Source organism: Artibeus jamaicensis, unplaced genomic scaffold (assembly GCF_021234435.1).
Source record: "Artibeus jamaicensis isolate MK-2021 breed Jamaican fruit bat unplaced genomic scaffold, CSHL_Jam_final contig_332, whole genome shotgun sequence".
NCBI classification, from domain to species: Eukaryota; Metazoa; Chordata; class Mammalia; order Chiroptera; family Phyllostomidae; genus Artibeus; species Artibeus jamaicensis.
Window position 1 is genome coordinate 20,067,165 of NW_026521788.1, and position 27,995 is coordinate 20,095,159.

At 36.3% G+C, this 27,995-nt stretch overlaps 1 protein-coding gene across 4 annotated transcripts in view; it reads left to right on the forward strand.

The window, feature by feature from the left end:
- The window catches only part of SIRT1 (sirtuin 1), a 41,194-nt gene that overhangs the window by 4,991 nt on the left and 8,208 nt on the right, over nucleotides 1-27,995 (forward strand). The window contains exons 5-10 of one of the 4 annotated variants that reach the window (XM_037144391.2): nucleotides 8,955-9,102; nucleotides 10,109-10,188; nucleotides 11,507-11,693; nucleotides 18,094-18,657; nucleotides 19,729-19,825; nucleotides 23,215-23,296. In XM_037144391.2, coding sequence (XP_037000286.2) covers nucleotides 8,955-9,102; nucleotides 10,109-10,188; nucleotides 11,507-11,693; nucleotides 18,094-18,657; nucleotides 19,729-19,811 — 1,062 coding nt within the window. In that variant the 3' untranslated portion in view covers nucleotides 19,812-19,825; nucleotides 23,215-23,296. Of the gene's footprint in view, nucleotides 1-8,310; nucleotides 8,436-8,954; nucleotides 9,103-10,108; nucleotides 10,189-11,506; nucleotides 11,694-18,093; nucleotides 18,658-19,728; nucleotides 19,826-23,214; nucleotides 27,320-27,995 lie in introns of those variants that run through there. The other 3 variants (XM_037144396.2, XM_037144390.2, XM_037144394.2) reach the window with 3 other exon arrangements.

Here is a 27,995-nt window from a genome sequence, read left to right on the forward strand (position 1 = left end):
AGATCTTAACACATGAGGATGTGCCTGAACATTTGTGATTAAGGGCAGAGAAAATTCTAAGGTTGCATTTTAGTCAAGAATCCTCTGTTCTGCTCTAGAATCTCTAGAGTTGCATAGTCCAGCTCAGGCTTTTATTTCATGTTCTTGTTACTAGAAAATTTAAAATTACATACACGGCTCACATTATATTTCTGTTGGGTGGCTCAACTCTGGAGTACAAATCTTGATAATACATTACATTATACCAGAGATTTTCTTTCTTTTTTTAAAATTGATTTTGAGGGAGAGGAACAAGAAAAAGAGAAACATTGAATTGTTGTTTTACTTATTTATGCATTCATTGGTTGTTTTCTTGTATATGCCCCTACTGGGATTGAACACCCAACTCATGGCATATCGGGGCAATGCTTTAACCAACTTAGCTACCCACTAGGGCTATCCCGGTGATTTACAACTGGTATGCCATGAGAATTTTTAAAACATGCAATACCTGACTATTTTGTGGGGTACTGACTTCTTTTCCCTTAGATTGTCAAATTAAAAGATGACAACAGCTAGCACAATAAACAATAGCTATCGTATGTGAATGAATCAAAATTATACCTGTTTTTTTTTCATATTGGCAAAAAAATATATAATGCATTTTTTGGTATGCTACAGAATTTTTGTGATTATGTGTCCATGAGATGAAAAACGTTGAAAATTATTGCATTATACCATAGCCCAAGATATTTTAGTCATCGGAAAACTTTTTTTACTCCATAGTTCAGTCTTATGGAAAGAAATCATAAAATTGTAATTGCTGAGCTTCTGTATATTTGAAAAGAGGCTTTTGTGTTAATGACTAATTTTAGTGAATCCAGAAGTTAAATGAACCTGAATTTTAATTAAAGGGTAACCTCAGCTACTTTCAAAGCATAGGAAAAACTCTGCTAATTCAGAATAATGGGGTTTAATTTGACTTGTTTCTGAAGAAATACTTAGTTTCAGCCAAGTGTGGTTAAGTAGGAATTAGAGTAAAATATGGAAGTCATATTTAAATCTCTTAAATGTGAAATAATTACTAAAACTGAAAGCTAAATTTGAAAAATTTTCAGGCTCCTAAAAGAATTTGTAATTTTTCCATCCGCAAATGTAAAACTTGTGAAAATTTTGGACTTTTTACTTTATATATCAGCATAAAGTAATAACAGTTATTTATATCTAGCCTTTAAAACAGACTGGTTCACACTGAATTACATAAGTAATGTAAAAGTTTTTTTTTTTACTTGTTTTTTTTTTCTTAATTGTGGGAGTATGAATTAGTGAAGATTTACTGTTTAAACTTACTTGTGCTAGTAGTACCAATGCCTGATTTTGCAGACCAATGCAATATCACTTCATGATAGGTTTCTTGAATTGGATCTAAGATACTGGCTAACAGCTCTAGTTAGTAGAAATTAACACTTTCAGAAGATAGCAAGTAACTAGAAATTACTTTGATCTTATATATGATTATAAATGCTTGATTCACTAGGCCATTTATAAAATGCTTGTAACGCTGTAATTTTGTGGTGATTTTTTAAAAAATTTCTTGATTTTTAGAGAGAGGAAGCGGGAGAGAGAGAGAGAGAAACATCTATTTGTTCACTTACTTATGCATTCATAGGTTGGTTCTTGTATGCGCCCTGACTGGGGATCGAATCCACAGCCTTGTGCATTGGGTTGACATTTTAACCACCTGAGCTACTAGGCCTAGGGCCTGTAATTCTGTGTTCTGAGAGGAAAGAAAACATGTTGCCCAAACTAACTTGTTGGTCCCCACCATCCCCTTATCACTTTAGTGTGTGCTAAATTGCTTAGTAAAGTAGTAACCTGACACTTGGAAAAAAGTGGTAACTGGGAATAGAAATAGCAAGGTGGGAAAGATTGTAACCTTAATTGTCTAATATACAAACTGTGTATTCATTGGTAGCATAAACTAGCTTTGACATGTGAGAATCTGTTGAAGCAATTCAGAATTAAAATGATAAAGAAATTATAAGAACTTTAAAAAGTGCACTTAATAGAAATCTAGGTAGAACATAAGAGAAAGTAAAATATGAATTACAATAAAAAGGGCACACTGTTAAATGTGTTAACACTGTTCTTAACCTCTGTGTATAGATTATATACCACCTGGGAGAAGGAAGGGCCCAACTGAAAAGTATTTTTCACTTTTCTATAAAAGTTTTTAAAATTTATGTATATTTTTATTAATAAAATGAAAGAAGTTAATATAAACTTGATTTTGCTTGATTATTTTTCTGAGTTTTTATTTCAGCTATGTTAAGAGTTAAATAATTAACCTTTGTGCCCTGACCGGTGTGGCTCAGTTGGATGGGCATCGTCCAGAAAATTGCAGAGTCACCTGTCAGAGCACATGCCTAAATAGTGGGTTCAGTCCCTGGTCAGGACATGTGTCTAGCAACGGAGTGGTTTCTGTTTCGTATGGATGTTTCTTTCCCTTTCTTCCTTCCTACCCCTTACACGAAAAATAAATTAATATAAATAAAACACGTTTGTAACTACAACTTACATAGAACTGTTGTACTGTAATTCTCACTTTAGGAACTGCCTAAAAGAAAGTTTCTAGTTGCTGAAGTAGCACTTAAATGGTAATGGGTAGAAGAGACTGATTTGTTACTGGGCCTAAAAATAAATAATTGGGGGGAAAGGTTAAGGAGAAATAAGTAAGGGCAAGAAATGATGAAGTACAAAATCCAAAAAAAAGGAAGATGGGGAGGATATGTAAATATTGTTATATTACTAGATTCATAAAATATAATGAATAAAATACTAATGATCTAAAAATTTCTGCCACTTGCTATACTAAGCAGAAAGTTTGAGATGGTTTATGCCTTTTGCTAGTTATGAGAGTAAATGGTTGTAGAAGCTATTGGTTAAATTTAGACACTTTGGAAGGAAGCAATTTCTTTAATTGTATGTAATTATTGAGAAGAAACTTAGATTTCATTTAGACTGGAAATTGCAAGTAATGGAGAGGTGTGTTAAAAGAGATTACTGGCCCATTAGAGTGGTTTCTCAATCTGTGGGTAGTTCTTTGCTATGAGGAACTGTCCTATGCATTGTTGAGTATTTAGCAGCATCCCTCTTCCATTAAGTGCCATTAGCACCCCCCACCTACAGTCTTCACAATCAAAAATGTCTCCATACATTGCCAAGTGACCCCTGCAAGAATTGCTCCCTGTTTGAGCACCATCGTAATGCAGCGTACCTAGCTGTGTTACCACTTTGAATTTTTTTGCACAAGAACAATTAAGGCCAGCATTAAAGCTGTATAGCCATGTCCTGAACCATTATCCTGCTGCATAATAAGGGTTCCCAGGAGTCTAGGATAATTGTTGCTGATAAAATTGAGTGATTGTATTAAGAGTCAGTTAAAGAAGAAACATAACTTTTTAAAAAAGACTTCATGGAAAGAGTGTATTTCCCTTTCCTGTATTTCAGTGGATATTTTCCCCTTAAATTGATTAAAACTTAAGAAAAAGTAGAGGGGGGAAATGTGAACTGAATTTTACTTAATTCCAAAAATGTATCTTAATATTTATTCAGTAAATTCTCACATTATTGATAATGTGTTAACATGCCAGATTATGTAATTATAAAAGTTAAGGAATCTTAAAGACAGTTCATTACCAAAAAATCAAAAGATTACCCCAAATAGATTTAGTCACATTGACCTAAAGATGGTATGTTAATACTGATATATATGTGGATTACAGATGTATAAATACAACTATAATGTATTATAGCTGGATATATGTTGCATTTCTTTTATAAAAATGGGCTCTTTTTCCTACTGATTTGGGTTCGTACTATTCTCTATTTAATAAACTTTTTCTGTCAGACACTTGAATACTTTATATTGTCATAGTGTTCAAGTGGTATACTGAAACAAACCAATCCTGCAAGTATACATTTGAATATTTCCTACTTTCTGTTGTCACAAAGTGTTGCTTTGATTATCCTTTTTTGGTGGATGCTCTTAGGATAACTCCAGAAAAGGAAACTAAGGGTCCTGATATATTTTGCTGTACTGCCACCTGTGAAGGTTAATAAAATACACTCCCGAGAGAAGTGTATGAGAAGGCTGATTTAGCATGCCCAAACCCTAATCCTCACTCACGTCCTCCACAGTACATTATTAGCGTTAAAATATTTTTGAAGGACTGTATGTGTGTGTATATCGTGAATATGTTTTAAAAAGAAATTTAAACAGCACAATATATAAACTAGTTGGCCTCTTCCTTTAATATTCTTTATCTCTATATTCTTAGATAATATTCTTATCTTTATAAGAATATATCTTATATTCTTTATAAGAATATAAAGATAATATTCTTTATCTTTATCATTCCTCAAAGGTTACCATGTTTTCTTGGGCCTTCCAGAGGGAAGAAAAAATTGAGTAAACCTGTTTGTTGGGGGGGGGGCTCAGGGAGGAGGGAGACGACAGAGGGTCATTATTATAAGTTTCTAGTAATACTTTAAAAATGAAGACTGCCCTGACCAGTGTGGCTCAGTTTGTTGGGTATCATTTCGCCAAGCATTGCTGGTTCAATTCCCTGCCAGAGCATGTGCCTAGGTTGTGGGGTTCAGTCCCCGGTGGGGGTGTGTGGGATTCTCCTTTTTTCTCCTTCCCTTCCTCTCTCTCTAAAATAATAAAAATAAAATCCTAAAGAAATAGGATAAAAATGATTACTAACAGAATTATACACCTGTTTCTTGAACCTTGTTTTTTTTTTTCCACTTAATATTCTTGGAAATAGTTTCATAATGGCACATAACAGATATAACTTATTTTTACGAAAAGGTTGTAGAGTGTCTTATAGTTACACCACGATATATTTAATCAGCCTTCTATTAATGGGGATAAAGAGTTTGTAAGGCAGTTAAAAGCACCAGTTAAATAGAAAAATATGGCATCTTTTCTTTTTAGTGTTCTGTTTTAATATATTGATGTAAACTTTTCTCTTTAGTGTTCTGTTTTAATATATTGATGTAAATTGCTTTTTACTACTGGCTACGTGTATATCCTTGGATCATCTGATCTTAGATATTTTGTCCCAGGGGATGTTTTTATTTTACTGATTTGTGGGAACATTATGTATTCTTGAAAAGTGTTTTCATGTTAGAGGAATTCTAGCCTCCAGTAATCCCATGAAAATGTGGAAAATGCAGTATACTTATTAGACTAGTTAGCAATATATAACAGAAACGATACTTAGCCTAAAAGAAAAATATGAAACTTGAGGCTGAGGGATCAGACATTGAAAAGGTATTGCATAGTGGTTAAAGGCCACACTTTGGTTCAAAACAGGGTTTGAATGATTGCTCTGCTACTTACTGGCTCTTGTGACTTTTGGCAAGTTACTGTGCTTTGGTTTTTTTCATCTGCAAAAAGGGGGTATGTACCCCACAGTATGGTTAGCAAATCTTCCTTCTGTAGGGCCAGGTAGTGAATGTGACCTGCTTTGTGGATAACATAAGAGCTTTGTCATATGTTCTTTGTTTTCCTGTGCAAGCTTTGAAAATTAAAAAACCCAGCCCTCAGCCTGATCTATATAGCATTCTAATAAATTGCTCCTGTTATGTTTAGTACATTAAAACTTTATTAAATGGTAACTAATAGCTTAATTAATTAAAATTCTTTTGTGTTAGGTTAGTACAGGGATTGGCAAACTCTGTAGCCATGTGTGGCCCACTGTTTTTTTACAGCTCAGGAGCTAAAAGATTTTAAGTGAGAGGAAAACAAAGCAAAAGAATGGTTTTTTATGGCGTATGAACATTATATGAAAATTCTAATGTTAGTGACCATAAATAAAGCATTATTGGAATACAGCATGCTTATTCATTTTCATATTGTCTGTGGCACTTTTACACTACAGTGGAAGATTGAGTGATTGCAACAGAGACCATAGGGAGGACAAAAGGCTTCCTGGCCTGCGAAGCCTTAAATATTTACTGCCTGGTGTCCCTGTGTGGAAACAGTTTGCTGAATCTTGACTCAAGGAACCAGACTTTTAAGAAATAAAAAATAGAAAAGCAATTGCATTTCTCTGTCAGGTGACTATAATTTGTAAGTGCTGATTAGGTAATATTGAATAACCTATTCAAGTGTGGTTTTATGGAATGAATGAAACAAAAGATTATGAGGATTTTCCTAACCAGGGTCGATGGAGTTTCCCTTCTCTTTTTTGGCAGCATGGAGATTTTAGGTAGATTGTTATTGACTCTACTTATTGCCTCCCTCTGCTCTGTAGAGGAGGTGGGTATTAGCAAATAGTGGCATCTCACATATTGATGAGTCCTTTTATTTCCAAGAGGTTAATATCCCTGCCTTTGACTGGGGTCTCATTTATATTGCTAGAAAGATTGAGAAGAAACCAAGCAGAGAGCCATTATTTCCACATGAAAACTGTCGCAGGTAATTCTAAGCTTTAGTTTGGACCACTTTGCTTGCCTATGGACGATTACTTGGTGGTTTGTATATTTTTGGGCACAGCTGTGTGGAAGCAATGTGCTTTTTTTAAAAGTGTCTTGAGCTCTGTTTTCTCATTTGTAAGGACCCCCATGGCAATAACATTGGCCCAGTCCACATGTTGGTTCCTTAACAAGTCTTGAGGATATTCAGGTTTGGGGGTATCCTGTCTTGCATAGAACAGGGCTAGCTTGCCACAGTTCTAACATGAAAGAATTAAACCATACTTCAGCTAAGTTTTACCCCTAACCATTTGGTTTTCAGCAACTTTTCATAAAGAGCCTGCCTTAAAGTAGTTTCTATTAAAATAGTCTGTCCAGAGTAATTTTTGTTCATTATTTCAGATTATGTTCCTTAGTTTGAACACAATATTTAAACCTAATGATTTAGACATGGTGCACTGCACATTTGAAAGAAAATAAACAAAGTTAGGATTCGCATTACTTTGATTCTGACACATCAGATTTAGGCTTATAAAATGAAACAAAAAAACCCTTCATAAATATGATTCCCAACTACAGGAATTAATTCATAACTCTAAGGGCTAAACTACCCTAAATGGTTATGATTTGGCCATGAAGGGAAACTGAAGTGAAGAGCTGAATCTAGTATCTATATGTCTTTGTTCTTCTTACCCTCCCTTTTAGAGAGGATGGGGAATAAGGCCCACAAAAGTTCGTTTCAGAAGTCTTGGCGTCTTAGAGTCTTGGTACTCTTGCTCCCTGACCGTGTTCTGCAGGTCATTTGTTGTTTTGTTTGGCATACCGTTAATCACATTTCTTTCTACTTTAGATCTTATTTATCTGTTGCCTAGCGTATTCTAATATTTGTTAAAACACGCAAACAGCAATTTCCAGAGGGAACTTTAATAAAATAATACAGTGTTTAATCTTCTAAATGTAAATATGAATTACTAGAACAAAGCATCTTGGGGCTAAAACAATGGACAGTATAGTACAACCCAGTGGCCTAGAACACAGTGTAGCTCTCAGTTTTTAATAAACTTTGGCTTTATTAAGCTGATTTGTTACTTTCTTTTAATGCATTATCTATTTCTTAAGTTGCAAAGTTCATGAAATTTCATGATAAAAATTTGAACGTGAGGCTAAATTTTTGGATTTTTGTATAACAATTTTCAACAGCATTTAGACATGTATATGATAGTGTTATAAGGAGATTTGCTTAAGAGGTATCCCTATAGATAGTTTTTTAAAATTTGAAATAATTAAGTAGGTTAAAAGTAAAGCCATCTATGATTTTGTTAAACTCTTTTGTATAATAATTGGAAGTGAAAGTTTCCCCACCTGTTTATAGCTTGTTTGTATCCTTCCGGACTTGATGTTTATATGAACACATATGCATGTGCATATTCCATTTTTGCTTACAAAACAGTAAAAACAAAACACCAATGACTAATTTGCTTTTTTCATGTATGTCATGGACCATCTTTCAGGTTAGTGCATCCAAACCACCCTTACTAATTTTAATGCTTCTTACTCCACTATTATGGATGGTACCATATATTTACAACCAGTTGGTCCCCTATTGCTGGACATATGGTTGTATCTAGTTTTTCGCTAGCATTGAAGTAGGTTAGAGGCTGTAACGGATGGTAAGGAAGTAGGTAGCACCACTACTTAAATGGAAAAAGTAGAGAAGAAACTTCCTTTGCCATAATCACTTACTAAATGAAATAAAAAACACTGTCAAAAGTTGAGAGGACCAAAATTGATACTTTTTCTCTGATCTTTTTGCCATGTGTATATCTGAATTCTTTGTTTTTAAAGAAGAAACAGCATTGAAGCATTATTTGGGGGGAAAAACACACACACAAAATCCAGCAACTCAGCATTCATGAGCAGCTCTATACTATACCAGTATGTGCCTGTGCAGTGGAAGGAAAACAATTTTGGTAAGGAATTAAAACTTTAGCTTTAAACTTCCAACAGGTTGATATTTATAATGAATGGTGAATCAAAACATTTTAATAGTCTTATGTTGACAGTACCTTTTTTTAGTTTTAAAAAAGTCACCATACCTTTGATACTTTAATTTCAGTTTAAACTATTCCCCTTTTTTCTTAAAAACAAAACAAAACAAAACAAACCTGAATTAGCAGCCAACAAAAGTTAGCTTATTCTTAGTATATCTTCTGACTTTTATTAAAATATCTGTTAACATTTATTAGAGATGTTTATGGGTCAACTTTATCCTTCAAGGGGCCTGGTTCACTAATTGCTGAGTTTTACACAACAATCCTTTTGTTAGGTGTGTGTTGTACCCATCTGCTTTGAGATACTCATGTAGTTTTTAAGTTATTTATACATGGGGGATTATCACTGGTAGTTTTGTTGTTGTTAAAACTAAATATGTGACATCTGTTATACTTATTTCTTAAATGTAATCTTTTTTCTGCTTTTGCATTATATAGGAAATATATCCTGGACAGTTCCAGCCATCTCTCTGTCACAAATTCATAGCCTTGTCAGATAAAGAAGGAAAACTACTTCGCAACTATACTCAGAATATAGATACACTGGAACAGGTCGCGGGAATCCAAAGGATAATTCAGTGTCATGGTTGGTAAACTTTAGGGATACTTTCTGTTAGTTTTGTTTTCTAGGAAAATTTAGGATTAGAAAGGAGGCTGCCATCCAGGAATAGAGATTGAGCTTTATTATTATGTTATTGATGCTAATGTTTCATTGTAGATAAAAATCAGAAAAGTAGAATACAAACAAATGGAAACCAGAAGTATTAGCCTTGACACTTAATTGTACGAAACATCAGAAGTCATTGTGCTTTGGGATTTCAAAAGATGTAGCAGTTGCATTCCATTGAAGTCTTTTAAGTAATCTTATTTTAAAGATTTTACTTATTTATTTTTGGAGAGAGGGGAAGGGGGGAAGGGAAGAAGAGAAGGAAAGAAACATCAATGGGTGGTTACCTTTCACGCGCCCCCTACTGGGGACCTGGCCCACAACCCAAGCATGTGCCTTGACTGGGAATCAAACCAGTGACCATTCGGTTCACAGTCCGGCACTCAGTCCACTGAGCCACACCAGCCAGGGCTTAAGTAACCTTTCTTGATTACAAAAGTAATATTAGCTATGTACGGAAAAGAAAATGACATCTTTAAATTATGAAACCAAAGTAACTGGGTAGGTAGTTCAGGTGAACAGAATTCAAATATTTCAAGCTAGCACAAGTATGAACAGAATGTTTCTTTTTATATATAAACTGTTTTTAAAACACAGCTGTCAATTAAGCCAAGCCAATACAGTTGTAATCTTCCAGCCTGGTAGAGTTTTAGCCCTGTAAGAATTGGTTTATTTTATTGAAAAGAGTAGCTTCAGGGGGGTTGTCATTGTATCAACAACTCAGCAATTGATGATTGGATTCTCTCCTTATTTATTATATAAGCATTTTAATTGTTCCTCCCCTAGATTTTCCCAAGGAATCTGATAACGTTTTAAAATAATCTAACAATTCTGGTTAGGTTATTTGCTATTCTGACCTTTGTAGCATGTTAAATAAATGTAAACGTTACTTAAATAAAATACATAACATGTTGGGGTTTTTTAGGTTCCTTTGCAACAGCGTCTTGCCTGATTTGTAAATACAAAGTTGACTGTGAAGCTGTACGAGGAGATATTTTTAATCAGGTAATCTATCACCCATATTTTAGGAATTGTGCATGTCTCTGGTCTTTTTCTTCTTTTGCTGCTCAAACTTTTTTTATTTTTCTGAGAGAATTTATAGGACACAGAGAGTGTTATCAGTGGGAATTCTGGTCAAATACATTAAGAACCTTTCAGTACTTGATTTTGAAAACGTTGGTTCATAATGTGTCTAAAATGATAAAATTGACTCTTTAATATTGAAGACTAAAATAAAAACCCAGATCATAAGTGAGGTGTTGCTCTACTACTTTTTCTCCTTACTCTCCATTTTGTTTTGGTCTTTTAAATTTGGTTTCTTTTTAGAGAGAGGGGAAGGGAGGGAGAAGAAGAGGAGAAATATCAATGTGTGGTTGTCTCTTGGCTCCCCTCCCCCCCTCAATGGGGATTCTGGCCCGCAACCCAGGCATATGCCCTGAATGGAAATTGAACCAGCGACACTTTTTGTTCGCAGTTCGGCACTCAGTTCACTGAGCCACGCCAGCCAGAGCTTTACTCTCTGTTTTTAGTGCCTGTCAGATTCACAGTCTTACAGTAGGGTGGTAATTCTTTTTTAAAAATTATTGCAAAAGCCCTGGCTGGTGTAGCTCAGTGGACTGAGCATGGGCCTGGGGACCAAACAACCACGGTTCGATTCCAAGTCAGGGCACATGCCTGGGTTGCAAGCCAGTTCCCAGCAGGGGACACACAAGAGGCAACCATACAGTGATACTTCTCTCCCTCCTTCCCTTCCCCTCTAAAGATAAATAAAATCTTTAAAAAAAATTATTGCAGAAAGTGTTTCATTTAAGCTCACTGCCAAAATACTGCAAGAAAATAGGCAAAGAATAAAAACCATCCAGAAATAAATTCTATTCCTTTACCTGCATATTTAATCATAAGTAATTATGAGGAGGATAGTATATTAAAATGAAATCATTATCTTTTACAAACTTATTTTTAAAGGATTAAGTGTTTCTGTGTATAGTGCGTACATACATATATACACATCATGCTGGTTTTTCCTTTTAATATACAGTGAACCCTTGAATATCAAATGTAGGTTTGCACAGGTGTATAATAGCATACACAGATAATAGCAACATTGGTTTTTCATTGTATGTTAATAAGCAAATGTTCAGTGACAACTGACATTGATGTTTAGGTTGTATCCAGTTTCCCTGCTAGTTGCCCACAGCTTTTCTGTTTTCTTTGATTTTCTTTGATTTTGAATTGAATTCTTACAAAGTGTGGAAATGTTGACTGTTCCTAACTTGGGCTTTCCCATCTCTTCCCAACCTCAACCAAAATCTGAAACATGCAGGTGGTTCCTCGATGTCCCAGGTGCCCAGCTGATGAACCACTTGCTATTATGAAACCAGAGATTGTCTTTTTTGGTGAAAATTTACCAGAACAGTTTCATAGAGCCATGAAGTATGACAAAGATGAAGTTGATCTCCTCATTGTCATTGGGTCTTCCCTGAAAGTAAGACCAGTAGCACTAATTCCAAGTAAGTTGGTGATGATTTTTAGAGAATATTTCCATATATATTGCCATGGGTTGTGAGTCTGCAATCAAATCGACCCCAGTGATCTTACTGTGTTTCTGAAGGAGAGATGAAGAACTAAACTTAATTTTTTAGGTGCTGTCTTTGTTCATGAAGACTTTCAGACTTTTGGTGGGGTGGGGAGAGCAGTGTCAAAACAAAAATAATGGCAGGTTCTAATGTATATGAAAAATTCAGACAAAGGGAAACAGTTCAGCTTTAAGTTAAAATGTATAGCTTAATAGAAGTAAAACATACTATATAAGATAGCATTTGGGGATTCAGAATGACTGGCTTGTATTTGTGGAAAAAAAATCATGCCTTGTCATAATTGTCCTTTGTGGTATACTTTATCCATAAGGGTGTTTGTGTGTACAGAAATGCTCAAATACAATTGAAGTCCTTATTGCTGTCAGGAATATTTCTTTAATACATGCTGTTATACCTTTTTTTTCTCTCTCTAGTGAGGAAGCAAGGGAGAGGAGGAAGGTAAAGGGACTAACTCACTAGCATCAAATGTGCCCTAAAAAATGAAGGAGAAAAGGAGAGAATATCAAGATCTTATCCAAAGAATTAAATCAGACTCCTACACTAGCCATCAAATAGGCAGCAAGAGTAAACAGTTGGAAGAAACAAGATTTAAACTCTCTAATTCTGTCTTTTTCCTACACTATATGTAGTCACTTTTAGCAATATAACTCTGTCTTTTAATAAATGAAATTCTTTTAATTACAATATAGGACAATTTGTAATCAAATAAAACACGAAAATTTAATGTAGAAATTCCTTTGTTTTTTAGTTATTTTTTCCTCCTTATAGGTAAGGCAGAGATTTTTTTTTATCTTCACCCGATGGTATATTCATTGATTTTTAGAGAGAGAAACAGCAGTTGGCCACTTCCTGTACACACCCTGACCAGGGATTGAACCTGCGATTTAGGTATGTGCCCTGGCCGGGAATTGAATCCTCATCCTTTGTTGTACATGATGATGCTCCAACCAGCTGAGCCACCCGGCCAAGGCAATATGATCGTGATTTTTATCCATTTTATTTATGAAGGATAATTGATATTTAGATATTGAACAAACCTTGCATCCCAGCAATAAATCCCACTTGATTGTGGTGTATGATCTTTTTATATATTGCTGAATTCAGTTCGCTAATATTTTGTTGAGGATTTTTGTATCTGTGTTTATTAGGGATATTGCCCATATTTTTCTTTTTTTCCTGTTTGTAGTCCTTTTGGTTTTATTATCAGGGTACTACTGGCCTTGTAAAATGAATTTGGGAGCTTTCCCTTCTCTTCAATTTTTTTGGAAGAGTTTAAGAAGTATAGGTATTCTTCTGAATGTTTGGGAAAATTCACCTGTGAAGGTATCTGGTTGAGGACTCTTATTTATTGAGGGTTTTTTTTATTACTGATTTAGGTTTTTGTTAGTAGTTATCAGACTGTTCAGATTTTGTGTTTCTTCTGATTCAGTCTTGGAAGCTTATGTTTCTAGGAATTTATCCATCTTTTCCTGGTTGTCCAATTTGTTGGCATATAATTGTTGTATTTTCTCATATTCTGTATTCCTGTGGTATCAGTTGTCACCTCTTTCTGATTTTTGAAATTTTATTTATTTGGACTCTCTCTCTTAATGAATCAGGCTGAAGGATGGTAGTTTGTTTTTTTAAGTATTATCGATTTTGTTTATCTTTTCAAATACCTGCTCTTGGTTTTTATTGGTCTTTCTATTCACTTTGGTCTTTGTTCTTGTTTTTCTAGTTCCTTTGGGTATAAGGTTAGACTATTTATTTAAAGCTTTTCTTGTTTATTGAGGTAAGCCTATGTTGCTATGAATTTCCTTCTTGAAATTCCTTGGCTGTATTCTATAGATTTTGGGGTCATTGTGTTTCATTTGTCTGAGGTGTCTTTTCAGTGTGGAGTAGCATGTTATTTAGCCTCCATGTGTTGTTTCGTTTTTCAGTTTTCTTGTCATTGATTTCTAGTCTATACCATTGTGATTAGAGATGTTTGATATGATTGCAGTCTTATTAAATGTAGAGGTCTAACCTGGAAAATAACCCATATGCACTTGAAAAGAACATATATTCTGCTGCTTTGGGGTGAAATGTCCTGAAAAATCTCAACCAATCCATCCAGTCTAATATATCATTTAAGGGCACTTTTCTTGTTGATTTATTTTCTGTCTGAATGATCTACCCATTGATGTTCAAGTCCTATACTTCTACTGTATTATTGTTGATCTCTCCCTTTATAGTTTTAGGTGGTCCTACATTGGAAGCATAAATGTTTACAAATTATATCATTTTCTTGAAATGGTTCCCTTTATCATTATGTCTCTTGTTCCAGCCTGTTATTTGTTTGTTTGTTTGTTTGTGAGAGGAAGGGAGAAAGAGGGAAGCATCAGTTTGTAGTTCCGTTTATTTATGCATTCATCAGTTGCTTCTTGTACGTGCCCTGACTGGGATCAAACCTGCAATCTTGGCATATTGGGGTGACGCTCCAACCAACAGAGACACCTAGCCAGGGCTCAACAGCCTTTGTTTTAAAGTCTGTTTTGTGATAGAAGTATTGCTACTTCAGCTTTTTTTCCCTCCATTTTTATTTTGCATGAAATACCTGTTTCTATCCCTTTACTTTCAGTCTGTGTGTGTCTTTAGATTTGAAGTGGATCTTTTGTAGGCAGCATGTATAAAGGTTTTATTTTTATCCATTCAGCCACCCTTGTCTTAATTGGAATACTTAACTTACATTTAAAGTAATTATTGAGTGTTATGTAGTTATTGCTGGTTTGTTGTTTTCTGTTTTTGTAGTTCTCTGTGTTTACCTTGTGCTTCAGTACTTGTGCTAACCTACTTTTAAAGCAGGCTATTTTAAATTGATGGCTCTTAAGTTTGAACACATTCTAAAATCACTGCAGCCTTAGCTGGTGTGGCTCAGTGGATGGAACATCAACCTGTGAACCAAAAGATCACTGGTTCAGCTCCTGGTTAGAGCATATGCTTGGGTTGCAGGCCAGGTCCCCAGTTGGGGGTGTGCCAGAGGCAACTGTGATGTTTCTCTTCCTCTCCTCCCTCCTTTCCCTTCTCTCTAAAAATTCATAAACCCTTTAAAAAAAAGAAAATCACTACAATTTTTACTCACCCCCTCCACTTTTATTTTTTTTCTTCCTTTGTGTGTGTATGTTTGTGTTTTCCTTTTAATTTTTTATTATAAATGTAAATGATCTTTCTACTTTTGTCTTTCAGCCTTTGTACTAGCTTTATAATTGGTTGATCCACTGCTTTTATGTGTTTATGTTCGGTGGTGATATGTTGTTTCCTTTTGTTCATATTTTTTATCTTTTCTGTTCTACCTAAGAAGTCTCTTTAACATTTCTTATAATATTGGTTGGTGGTGATAAACTCCTTGAGCTTTTTGTTGTGTGATACGCTCTTTCGCTCTTTTTGATTCTAAACAATAGCCTTGCTGGGTAGAATAATCTTGGTTCTGTGTCCTTGCTTTTCATCACTTTGAATATTTTGTGCCATTCCCTTCTGGACTGCAAAGTTTCTGTTGAAATTAGAGACAGTTTCTTGTGCGCTCCCTTGTAGATACCTGCTTTTCTCTTCCTGCTGCTAAGCTTCTCTGTCTTTAACCTTTGGCACTTTAATATGATGTGTTTTGGTATGGGCCTCTTTGGGTTCAATGTGTTTGAGACTCTGTGAGGTCCTGGACTTGTATGTCTAGTTTTGTCAGGTTAGGGAAGTTTTTAGTCATTATTTCTTCAAATAGGTTTTCCATCCCTCGCTCTTTCTCTTTTCAAACTCTTGGGACCCCAATGGCACAAATTGTTGGTATCCTTGGTGTTGTCCAAGAGGCCCCTTAAACTATCTTCATTTTAAAAGCTTTTTTCTGTTACAGTTCGGTATTTTTTTTTCCCAACTTTGCCTTCCATATTGCTTATTTGATTCTCCGATTCATCTCATCTGCTGTTGATTCTCTCTGGTATAATCTGCATTGAAGTTACTCTTCAGTTTTGATTGGGTTTATGTTTTTTGTCTCTTTTTATACTTTCTGTCTCTTGGTTGAAGCTGTCACTGAGATCATCTTGTTCTCTTAAGTTCATGGAGCAGTCTTATAACCAAGCAGTGTTTTGAACTCCATATCTGGTAGATTGCTTGTCTCTATTTTGTCCTGTTCTTTCATTGAGACATATTTGTTTCCTCGATTTGGCTGACTCTCCATTTCTGTGTATTAGTTATCAATTGATTTTAGAGAGAAAAACATGGATTTGTTGTTCTGCTTATTTATGCACTCATTGGTTGATTCTTGTATGTGCCCAACTGAGTTGCCTGGCCAGGGCCATCTCCCAGTCCTGACAGAGTGACCTTATATAGGTGTCTGGTGGTCCCCAGTGGCACAGTCCCCTCAGTAACCTGAGCAGGGTGCCTCAGGGATATCCCCTGTGTGGGTTGTGTTTCTTCCTGTTGTAGTTGGGCCTTCATTGTTGCTGGCAGAGAAGTGGGTGAGGTTGACCCTCAGGCCGACTAGCTGTGAGGGACAGCAGCCTTTACAGCACATGAGCTGTCGTGTAGGGGCTGACCTCAGGGAGTATAACACATACTTCATCATGGTTCTGGTACCAGCTCAGACCACCCTTAGAGCGAATCAATTATGGAGCTGTTCTGTGGGGCTCTGTGGTCTGAAGTTGCCCAAGTGTGTTGGGTCTGGAGCCTCTTGGGAGGGACTCCAGTGCAGGCGTAGGTTAGCCAGGGCTTGTACTGGTCTTGGGGTGGCTTGGTAGAGGTATGAAGTGGTCTGTGGTTTGTGTCCTCTTGTACTAGGCTTGGAGATGCTTTGGAAGAGGCTGTGCTGTGAACTAAGACTGGCTGCAAGTTGTGCCAGGCCTGGCACCCTTTGGTGGGCATTGTGGTGAGATGAGCCCAGCTGCCATTTGTGTTAAGCTTGTGGCCACTAAGTTGGAGCTACATTACAAAGAGTGGCAGGTGGTTAAGAGTGCAACCACTTAACCAGGCCTGTAGCCACCTGATGGAAGTTAGAATGTAAGTTGAAACTGGTTGCACTTGTGCTAGGCTAGGGGCCACTTGGCAGAAGGTACAGTACATGACAAGGCTGGCTGCTGCATGCACTGTGTGTGGTTTGTGGACTTTTGAGAGAGTTTATAACACCAGCTGAGGACAGCCAACACTTGTGTGAGATTTCTGAATTTGGGGGCAAGTTTGTGGTGCCAACTGAGGCAGGCCACTTGTGTGGAGGAGCCAGTAGGAGAGACTCTGGACAGGCAAGGGAGTTGAATGGGATTGGTTCTTGGAATCATTGGGCTAGGTGATCACTGTTAGGTTAATGGAGAACACAGATTTGGCATCTGCCTACACTGGGCTGTGGGAGGTGAGTTCAACAAAGGAGTAACTGCCTGCTAGCACTTCTGTCTCTGGAGAAAGTTGAGCACCACACCTGCCCCTCCAGCCCTGATGCTCATGTTAGTCAATTTACCTCCTCCCCATATGTCCCTGGCATTTCTCAAGCTGCTGCCCCTGTGTTGAAGCTTAGAGCACAGGTCCTTTAAGAGAAGCACAGCTGTCCTTCACAACTCTCGTCATTCTCAGATGCAATCCCTTTCACAGCCTGATGTTAGTGGGGACTCTTTGGCACTGGCGGCACAGGCTGCAGAGCTTGAGGTGAGGTTTGGACCCTTCACTCTTCAGGGGTGACCTCTGCAGTAGAGCTATTATCCCTTCTGTGGGTTGGGACCCGCCTGTGCTGTGTCTCTGCCCCTCCATCCAGTCTTCAGTGTGACTTCTTTATATCCTTATAGGAATTACGTTTAGTCTTTAGGTGGTTCTCAGTAATGGTTCTATAATTTAGTTTTAAGTTCGATGTGATTATGGGAAGAGGCAAGCTCAGAGTTTGCCTGCTCTGCCACCTTGACCGGAAGTCCCCACACTCTTCATATCAGGAGCTATTTCAGTAAAATAACAATCACTATGTGCCAAGAACTCTTCTGTGCACTTGAAATATATTAACTCATTTAATCCTCACTGCAACTTTGTGGAAAAGGTACTGCTCTTATCCTCATCATACAGACAAGGAAATTGAGGTACAGAGTAAAACAAGTCTAAGATTGCTCAGAGATAACCAGGTGACAGAAGCAGAACCTGAAAATTTATGAAAGATGCTTAACTACTCATCTGTTACCTTGACAGCTTGAAGAAATATTAATGCTTTAGTTAGAGATTAGTGGCCAGTTTCTTTTTTTGGTATTGGGAGCATATTAGATTTTTGCATGGTGCATTTGTTGCTTTATTAGCTTACTTACCTCCTTCCCTTTTTCTCTTATTTTTTATCCATTTTTAGGTTCCATACCCCATGAAGTGCCTCAGATATTAATTAATAGGGAACCTTTGCCTCATCTGCATTTTGATGTAGAGCTTCTTGGAGACTGTGACGTCATAATTAATGAATTGTGTCATAGGTTAGGTGGTGAATATGCCAAACTTTGCTGCAACCCTGTAAAGCTTTCAGAAATTACTGAAAAACCTCCACGAACACAAAAAGAGTTGGCACATTTGTCAGAGTTGCCACCCACACCTCTCAATATTTCAGAAGGCTCAAGTTCGCCAGAAAGAACTTCACCACCAAATTCTTCAGTTATTGTCACATTTTTAGACCAAGCAGCAAAGAGTAATGTTGATGATTCAGATATGTCGGAATCAAAAGATTGTATGGAAGAACAGTCACAGGTAGTACAGACTTCTACTAGGAGCACTGAAAGTGTTACTGAACAGTTGGAGAGCCCAGATTTGAAGAACGTTGGCTCCAGCACTGGGGAGAAGGATGAAAGAACTCCAGTAGCTGAAACCGTGAGAAAGTGCTGGCCATCCAAGCTCGCTAAGGAGCAGATTAGTAAACGGCTTGATGGTAAGAAACTGCTATTTTGGAAGGTATAATTATTGTAACAAAATATTTGCAAGAAATTAGTAACTTTGACAGGTTTGTTGATAGGGTAGCTTTATGCAGCTAAATATAACATTACAAAGTTGACTTGTTTAGCCAAAGAAAGATAAACAGTGGTATCTTAAGTAATATGGGTAAGAAATACTGTGTGAAGTATGCTTAGTACCTTATGGTATTCTAGAAGGTAAGAAGGTAAGCATTACAATTAAGAAAACTGGGAAATAGCCCTGGCTGGTGTAGCTCAGTGGATTGAGCGTGGGCCTGGGAACCAAGCAACCACAGTTCAATTCCCAGTCAGGGCACATGCCTGGGTTGCAGGCCAGTTCCCAGCAGGGACACATGAGAGGCAACCATACATTGATATTTCTCCCTCTCTCCTTCCCTTCCCCTCCAAGGATAAGTAAATAAAATCTTTTAAAAAATTAAAATAAAATAAAATAAAATTGGGAAATAGATGCTCCGCCATTGTCTGGTAAGAGATTTAGCTGGTAGAGATGACAACTGAGGTGTCAGTGCTTTTGCGGGTCAGCTGCTTTATAAACAATACCTGCTTTTAATCTCATGAACTAGGAACTATTGGATTGGCTAAAAAATTCCTTCATTTTTTCTTCTTAAGATGGCTTTAGTAGTGCTTAGTTGTCTTTAACTTCATTTGAAACAGTTTGTTAGATTGTACTGTGACAGTTGTCATAGCACTGTGCATTTTTTTTAAAGACCTTACCAAACTAGATGAATTTTTGTGCAGCCATTTTAATATTGGAAGATGGAAGAAAATAAGTGACATTGTCACCATATTGTGCTTTATTCAAGAAGGATAAAAATGCAGCTGAAATGCTAGAAAAAGATATGTGCAGTATACGAAGAAAGTGCTGTGATTGATGGATCGTGTAGAAAGTGGTTTGCGAAGTTTCTTGGTACTATTGAGCACTCTTGGCCTCTATCCACTAGAATCCAGTAGTGGGAGAGATGGCTAACAAAGTATCCACATCAGTAAAGTTATTGGTAAAAGTGAAAAATATGTCTTTTATTTTACAGAAAAAAGTAAATGGATATTTTGGCCAACCCAGTATTACTACATCTCTGCCACAGGTGGAAAATCCGAGGACCGTAGAGGTTAAATACCCTATGCAAGGTAGCATCTAGGATATGGAAGAACCAAACTGGATTCCAGTCCCCAGACACTGCCCCTTGAACCACTAATGCTTTGTTGGTTTCAGATCTAGAAAACATCTAATTCTTCTCCATTAATTATAAGGAATTGCATCTAATCTGTTGCCACATGGAAAGTTTTTACCAGTTAGTATTAACATAGGTAAAAATCACTTCCTGCTTTTTGGAAATCACCATTTTAAGTCCAAGTAACATCTGGTGAAAAATCCTAATTGAATCAAAGTAGAAAACACACTCTTTAACCTAGATGCTGCAATCTTGTACATACAGCTTAAATTATTAAGTCCCATTCTACTCACCACACAGAGAACTGACCACAAATCTTAGACGAATGTATTAAGTGTTGTGATCATTTGCTGTAAATGATTTTTTATCAGTTGAATAAGCCTTTGGACCTTTTCCATACTGGGCATTAGCAAGTTCTGGAGGCATAGCGATCAATCTACTGATGTTTCTATATTGTTATAAAATTAGGTGATTAAAAAAATAAGTGTGTGTAGAAGTAGATGCTACTTGGAGTGGATTTGGTTATATAGAAGGCTTTCCAAACCACCCCTAATTTCTGACTTTGGTCTTGAACATTAAGTAGAGCTGGCATAGGAGAATGCTTATGTTTGCACATGTGGCATAGGAGTCAAAAGTAGAAGCATTACTGTTGATCTAGTCAGGTAATATTAAGTCTCTACCATATACAGCAGGAGTGTCAAAACTCATTTTCACTGGGGGCCACATCAGCCTCGACCTTGCCTTCAAAGGGCCAAACGTAATTTCAATTCATTAACTGTTAAGGAGTAGTTACATTTACGCAGTCCTAAAATTATTTTGGCCCTTTGAAGGCAACTGCGAGGCTGATGTGGCCCCCAGTGAAAAAAAAGCTCAACACCCATCCCTGATATTACAGAGTCTACGTATGCAATGAAAGGTTTTTGCACTGGGGATTTTTTTTTTTTTGATGGATAAAAAATTCTTCGCCCCAGTGAACAGAGGTTAAATCTGGAGAACTCTCTTTGGTATTATATTTTCACTTTACCAATTTATCCTTTGAAGTACAGGCTTTGGAATTAGACCCAAGTTGTCTCAGGTCTACCTTAGGTGAAGTCATTTGATCTCTCACCTTTTACATCAGTAAAATGAAAATAAAACAGCACATACTTCACAGCATTGTGAAAATTTAAAGATAACTGATGGAAAGAAGATAAAGTTGTAGCTGTTAAAACCAAGTAGCCTCCTGACTTGACTCAACTCGTTGTAGTTCGCCACCATTTATGTTTCGAGGTCAGGGCTGAAAAGGAGAAGTGGGAGCACATGTGTGGTAAAACTAAATTTGTTACGGTTGTTGCCAAGAAGAAGGCAAAACAAGCATAGGTTGCTTGGACTGTGAAGATGATTCAGTTTTTGTGAGAGCCCAGAGCAGAGTAAGGCATTTTTCAAAGAAACATGTACCAAATTGTTGAAAAGTTCAGGACAACCACGTGCTAGGATCTGGGACCCCTTAAAAGACTGAGTAGGTATGATTCAGATGGCCCTATTGGGAGGTACCAGATGGGGTTCTCTGTTAGCAGCTGTAATACAAGTTCTTGATTCTCTCCTCTGATCATGGAAATTAATACTAGTAGTCTAGAAAACTGAAGGATCCTATTCTGAAACCGAAGAAAAAAGTGGTTTTTACATTGTAACTTGTGATATATATATTAGGGGATTGTGAAAACAGTTTTGGGCTTCTGATCATAATTGTCAACATTTAGGTTGTTTCATTGACAACTGGCTCATTATGGGGTAGGAAAAAGTTTGAAAACCTTTTTAAAGAGAAGCTAAGGTATGCTTGGCAGATGGCATATCACTGCAGATATATTATGTAGTAGTCAGGCTTTTGTGAATTTAAAGGTAGAAAACATTTCATCATTAATGTTTAGTTAAAAATTACAATGTAAACAAAAGCAGCTAAACCCAAACCAAATTTGACCAACCTGGGACTTTTAAAACTTTATTAGTATTGACAGATGCAAATTGATGCTCTTTAGAACATCTTAGAGGAGGTGCTCTTGACCTAGAGTCCCTATGGCTTGGGGGTGGGGAGTTTTTCTTACTAAAAGTCAAACCTCATACTGTGATTTGGGAGGGGTTGGGGCAAAAGCTTAAAATCCACTGCTAGGTGAGTGCTCCTCTCTCTCACTTCAATGTGTATTAGAACTCTTACAAAAATAGATTCTGATTCAGTAGGTGGAACAGGACTCCTGAGAATTTAAATTTGTAACAAACTGTCCGGCGATGCCAGTGCCTATAGACTATCAGGTTGGCCAAAAAGTCTGTTTAGTTTTTTTTCTGTAAAATAAGACACATTTTTCATTTTCACCAATAACTTTATTGATTTGGGTATTTTGAGCATGTTGGCTACCATCTCCCTCATGGTAGAATGTTGATTGTTCTCAATGTCTTGATTTGATTGCTATCAACTCCAGCTGGTCTACCCAATCGTGGAACATTGTCCAAGGAGAGAGAAACTCCAGCACAAAACTCTGTGAACCACTCTGGACATGTTCGATCAGTCATAGCACTTTCTCCATATACTGCACAAATTTATTTTTGCATTTCAGTTGTTTTTCTTTCTTGAAATAATAAAGCATAATTGTGCCAGAAATGTTGCATATTTTCTTCCACCTTCAATATTAAAATGGCTGCACAAAAATTCACCACTTTTGATGTTTTCTTTAAATGCATGCTGATAGGACAGGTGTCGCAGTGCAATCTAACAAAATTGTTATGCATGTAGTTACAGACAACTAAATGCTTAGTAGAGCCATCTTATGGAAGAAAACAAACGAACTTTTGGCCAACCCAATTACTTTGAATAGGTGGTGAAACCTATTAACAAAGTATTCTTAGGTTTATAATAGGCAAAGGTAAATAAAAACATTAATAAAGATGCTTGGAAAGCATATGTGCTTTAGAGAAGTTATACTCAGTTAACATGAATTAGGTATCTAGTACAGAATAGGCTGGATACTTTATCTCATCAGATCTGTTCAAAGGAGTTGGTGAAGTAACCTTCATTGAACATGGTTCTCTGCATTCACCTCATAGGGTTGTTGAAATTATTTTTTTCCAGATGAGGAAATTAAGGCAGAGAGATAACTGTCCAAATTTACAAAGCTCTGGTGAGTAGCAGAACTAAGTCTTCCATCCAGTACTGAGTCTATAACTTGTTTTTGAACATCATTGTAGTAATAGTAGCATCTGCTAATACTACTCAGGTAAAAGAGACCTGGAACCTACACTTAATCCAGACTGCCCAATAAAATCAAGTTAGTCTTACAAAACTAAAATAACATTTCTTTTATTACTGTATTACAGGTAATCAGTATCTGTTTTTACCACCAAATCGTTATATTTTCCATGGTGCTGAGGTTTATTCAGACTCTGAAGATGACGTCTTATCCTCTAGTTCTTGTGGCAGTAATAGTGATAGTGGAACATGCCAGAGTCCAAGTTTAGAAGAACCCATGGAGGACGAAAGTGAGATTGAAGAATTTTACAATGGTTTGGAAGATGATGCTGATATTAATGAGAGAGCTGGAGAAACAGAGTTTGGAGCTGATGGAGTTGATCAGGAGGCAGTTAATGATGCTGTATCTACAAAACAGGAAGCAACAGACATTAACTATCAGTCAAACAAATCATAATGTAGTAGTTGTCCAGGTACAGGAATTGTTCCACCAGCATTAGGAACTTAGCATGTCAAAAGGAATGTTTACTCATGAACACGATAGATCAAAGGAAACCAGAAAGGTGTGATATTTATAGACTAGTAAAATAGATTGTTTTTTTTCCTATGGGTAATTTTTACCTTCCTTATTTCTGTACTTGTACACTCAACACTAACTTTTTTTTTTTTTTTTAAAGAAAGGTACTATGTATCTTTAATCTGCTCTTGGTCAAGATTTTCTTTTGAAGGTTCGTTTGTATGATACACCCATATGTATATATAATTTTGTTTATACATTTTGCTTAGTGAGTTTCAACATTTTAAAGTTTTCAAAAAGCCATTGGAATGTTAAATTAATGTAAAGGGAACAGCTTATCTAGACCAAAGAATGGTATTTTCACATTTTTCTTTGTTAACATTGAATGGTTTGAAATTCTCAAATCTGTTCTGCTAAACTTTTGATTCTTTATTAGCACAATTACCTATTTTTAAACACTGGCATTTTCCAAAACTTGTGGCAGCTAACTTTTAAAAAAAATCTCATGACATGCAATGTGAGTAGAAGGAAGTCAACAATATGTGGGAGAGCACTCAGTTGTCTTTGTTTTTTAAAGTAAGACTTGGTGCTAAGAGTTTCAGGAATACTGTATTGTTCAAGTGAAGATGGCTTTTGTACTTCCTGTGGACATGTAGAAATGTCTATATTGGCTCATAAAACCAACCTGTAAAACAAATAAATGCTTTGGAAATGTTTCAGTTGCTTTAGAAACAATAGTGCCTGCCTGAGTCCCCTTAGTTTTGAGAATTTTTGCCATTGTTGTTTAAATATCTATCACTGTGGTAGAGCTTACATTGATCCTTTTCCACAAGTATTAAACTGCCAAAATGTGAATATGCAAAAACCTTTATGATCTATAATAATGGTACTTTGGGGAGAGTGTAATATTATGGACTGTTGCTTTTCTCCACGAATGAGGAGAGTGACGGGTCCTGGAGTATGGTTCCAAAGTAGTATGTAACTCAGCCAGTAAGTACATGTCTCCTGTTGGGGGTATTTGGTGCAATAAACACCAGACTGCTAGCCTAGTTTGTGGAGATAAACATGACGTAACTTGTAATAGCAGAATAATTACTTGTAATAGAATAGTTACAGAATGAAGTTAGTTCCTATTTGTGTCTTTATTTAAAAGCTTAGCTTGCCTTAAAACTAGAGATCAACTTTTTCAGCTGCAGAAGCTTTTAGCCTTTCAAAGTTCATACTTTATAAAATTGCACACTAAACATTTATTTTTGACTTTTCCCAACATTACTCCACAATTATAAAGTATATGTTGCTTTGGTGTTTATTACAATTTTTAAAAAGACTGAAAATGTAGCTGTTCTTTAAGTATAAAATCCAGCTAGGACCATTATTGCCAGAGAAAAAAATTTTATTGAATGGCCACTTCCCTACCTATTTGTCTCAATCTGAATTTGGCTACACTAAAGAATGCAGTATATTTAGTTTTTCATTTGCATGATGTGTTTGTGCTATAGATACAATATTTTAAATTGAAAAATTTGTTTTAAATTATTTTTACAGTGAAGACTGTTTTCAGCTCTTTTTATATTGTACATAGTCTTTTATGTAATCTACTGGCATATGTTTTGTAGACTGTTTAATGACTGGGTATCTTCCTCCAACTTTTGAAATACAAAACCAGTGTTTTATACTTGTACACTGTTTTAAAGTCTATTAAAATTGTCATTTGACCTTTTTCCCATTAACTTACATTTTTTAAGTTATAAAATTTTTAAATCTTCCAGAATTTGTACAGCTTTGAGGGCTTTTTTACTAGATGCTTCTTTTCATAGTAAATTTCTTCATTTAGTTTATAACTGTCAAACCAGAATGGTACTTAAGCAAACAATTGTAGCAATTGGTACATCATGAAAAGTTGCAACATTGTATTTCAGCCCTTCTAGGTTGGAGGGCCTTAACACATAAAAATGTGGAGAAAAGGCAGGGCCTAAGAAAAACTTGTTATATAAAGACTTTGGGGTGGGCAGAAAAAAATGGTGCAAGTGTAGTGAATTCAGAGCCCATGTTATAAAAGCATCCAGGTTTTTTGTGAAATTAGTCTCCTGGTCCCTAGATCTTCCAAATCTTCATGCAATAAGGAATGGGCAAAAAAATGACTACAGACCATATTGGGTATGAACTTTTTGAGAATGACCGGATACCTACTTACTCCACTGAAATTCTTTCCAAGTACTACTACTCAAGAGGCCAGGAATAGGAACATACCACTTTAAAAATATATGCAATGAATTAACCTTAACCACTCTCAGGTCTCCTGCCTTCCACCCCCCACAAACTTTTGAAGTGAATTAAAGTATTCTGCCTTGCTATATCCTGCTTGCACTAGAAAAATTACCTGCAAAATACCAACCTCAGATGTTATAAAGTAAGTGTTCCTTCAGTCAGTGGTGTTTTACATCGTCTACCTATTAAGCATTACTTGGTTATTTATTTGAAACAAGGCTCAATCAACTCCTAGACTTGTAATTTAAAAGGGGAATGTGGTAAGCACACCAAAATGTCTCTACTCAAAAATGAATTAAATCTAAGCCTTAAACTCAAGCTAGGATGATAGAAATATGGAGCAGCTCTCAACGGGGAACTTAAAAGTATATATAACCTACTGAGCAGCATCTTGAGAGAGAGAGACCTAATTGGCATAAGGTGGGGGTTGTGCATGGTGTTAAAAGTGACCTCAGGTGATTTAAAAGTATAGCAAGGGTTGAGAAAGGAATAGGGAAGTTACCATGGCGTAACAGGAAGGTCAATTTACATAAGACACTCCATTCCCAATTTATCTCTAGAAATAGTTCATTAATTAGTACTGGCAAGAGTGGCTATTGAAATAGGGTGAATTCTTTAGCAAAAAGGACAAAACTACCATGAGTTTGGGTGACCAAAGTACAAAAGGTTGGGGAGAAGAGGCTGAGAACAGGAACACTTTTCTCTTGCTTTCAGAGGGCTCACTGTATGCTCTTCAGGGCAAGACTACTCTATGCATATTATACAGGGTCTGACACAAGTAACACCCCCCTTTTTTATTACAAAATCATAAGCATGTAATTCTGTAGTGGCAACATTCAACATTTTCAGTGAAATGTTCAAACTAAAACTACAGATTATTATACCCGTATCATTACCCTGCCAACCACACTCAGCAGGCTTTAATTCTGCCAGACCCTGTACTTTGATTTAGGACTTTTTGTTAAACTAAATGCAATGAAATCATATCAGGAAACCCAAAAGATTGTTAGTAGAAATGAACCCCATGAATAGTGCTTTTTTTTTATGCATGGACCCTGTGGTGAAGGCTGGTACTCTTGTTTAAAACCTGCATCCTGGTTTTATTTCATGCCAATTCTACTGCTTTCTCAAGTCTGAACAATGGTTATTGGTTAAAATTACTGCTGAGGACAGGAGCTACAAAGATGATTGCTCTTAAATGTGAGAAGACTAAATATTTTCAACTTTAACCACCTCTATAATCACCGTCCTTAAAATTTAGTGTGAACTATTTGCCTACTTTCTATACTGGTCTACAAAGCTCAAGGTATTTTTCTAGTAGCTTTAAAATGCAAATGGGGATTTGAAAAATTATCAGTGATTTTAATTTTCTACCACTAATTTCCTTGTTAATATTATTGTGTATCTGCAGCAACAAAGGGAGGAAAAAGAGTATCAGACTTACCAAATTAAACCTTGTCCTGCTGGGTTTCCAGACAAGATGCCAGGTCCTTATTAAAATATTTGTTCAGTGTACTCCACCTGTATTGATCCAAAGTGACTGCTAATTCACAGATTAGTTTCACAGCATACTGAGGTTACTAAAGAACAAAATAGCACCTGGAACACACATACATGTTTTTTGATGTGAACAATCACTACTCTCGAGGAAAGGATGCACAGGGAAATAGCATTAATATGAAGTACATGGAATAAGTTTCATACGGAAGAATGCCATTTTGAGGAAAATTACCTAAGGTGAAAATACTGTTTTAGGGACATCTATATAAAAAGACACTTATGGCTCACCAGTAGAAGTTTTTAGGTTAGACTACTAAAAAGTACAGGTACACAATTTCTCCAAAAACCCTGGGCTCACATTTTAGAATTATGAATGTTAAAAAATCTTTTAAATCACATATATTATGGAGCACCCCATACAGGTCTGAGGCAGCATTTAAATCAAAGACAAGTTATCACATTAATAGTGCCGCAATAAGATGTACAGACAATCCCCTTTAATCCCATAAATAACTACAACAATTCAAACCAAGTTTTGCTATAAAATGAGACGTGCACTTTTTTTTCAAGGGTTGTTTTAGATTTTGGAATTACAGCTGTAAGTCCTGGGGACCTCTATAAACT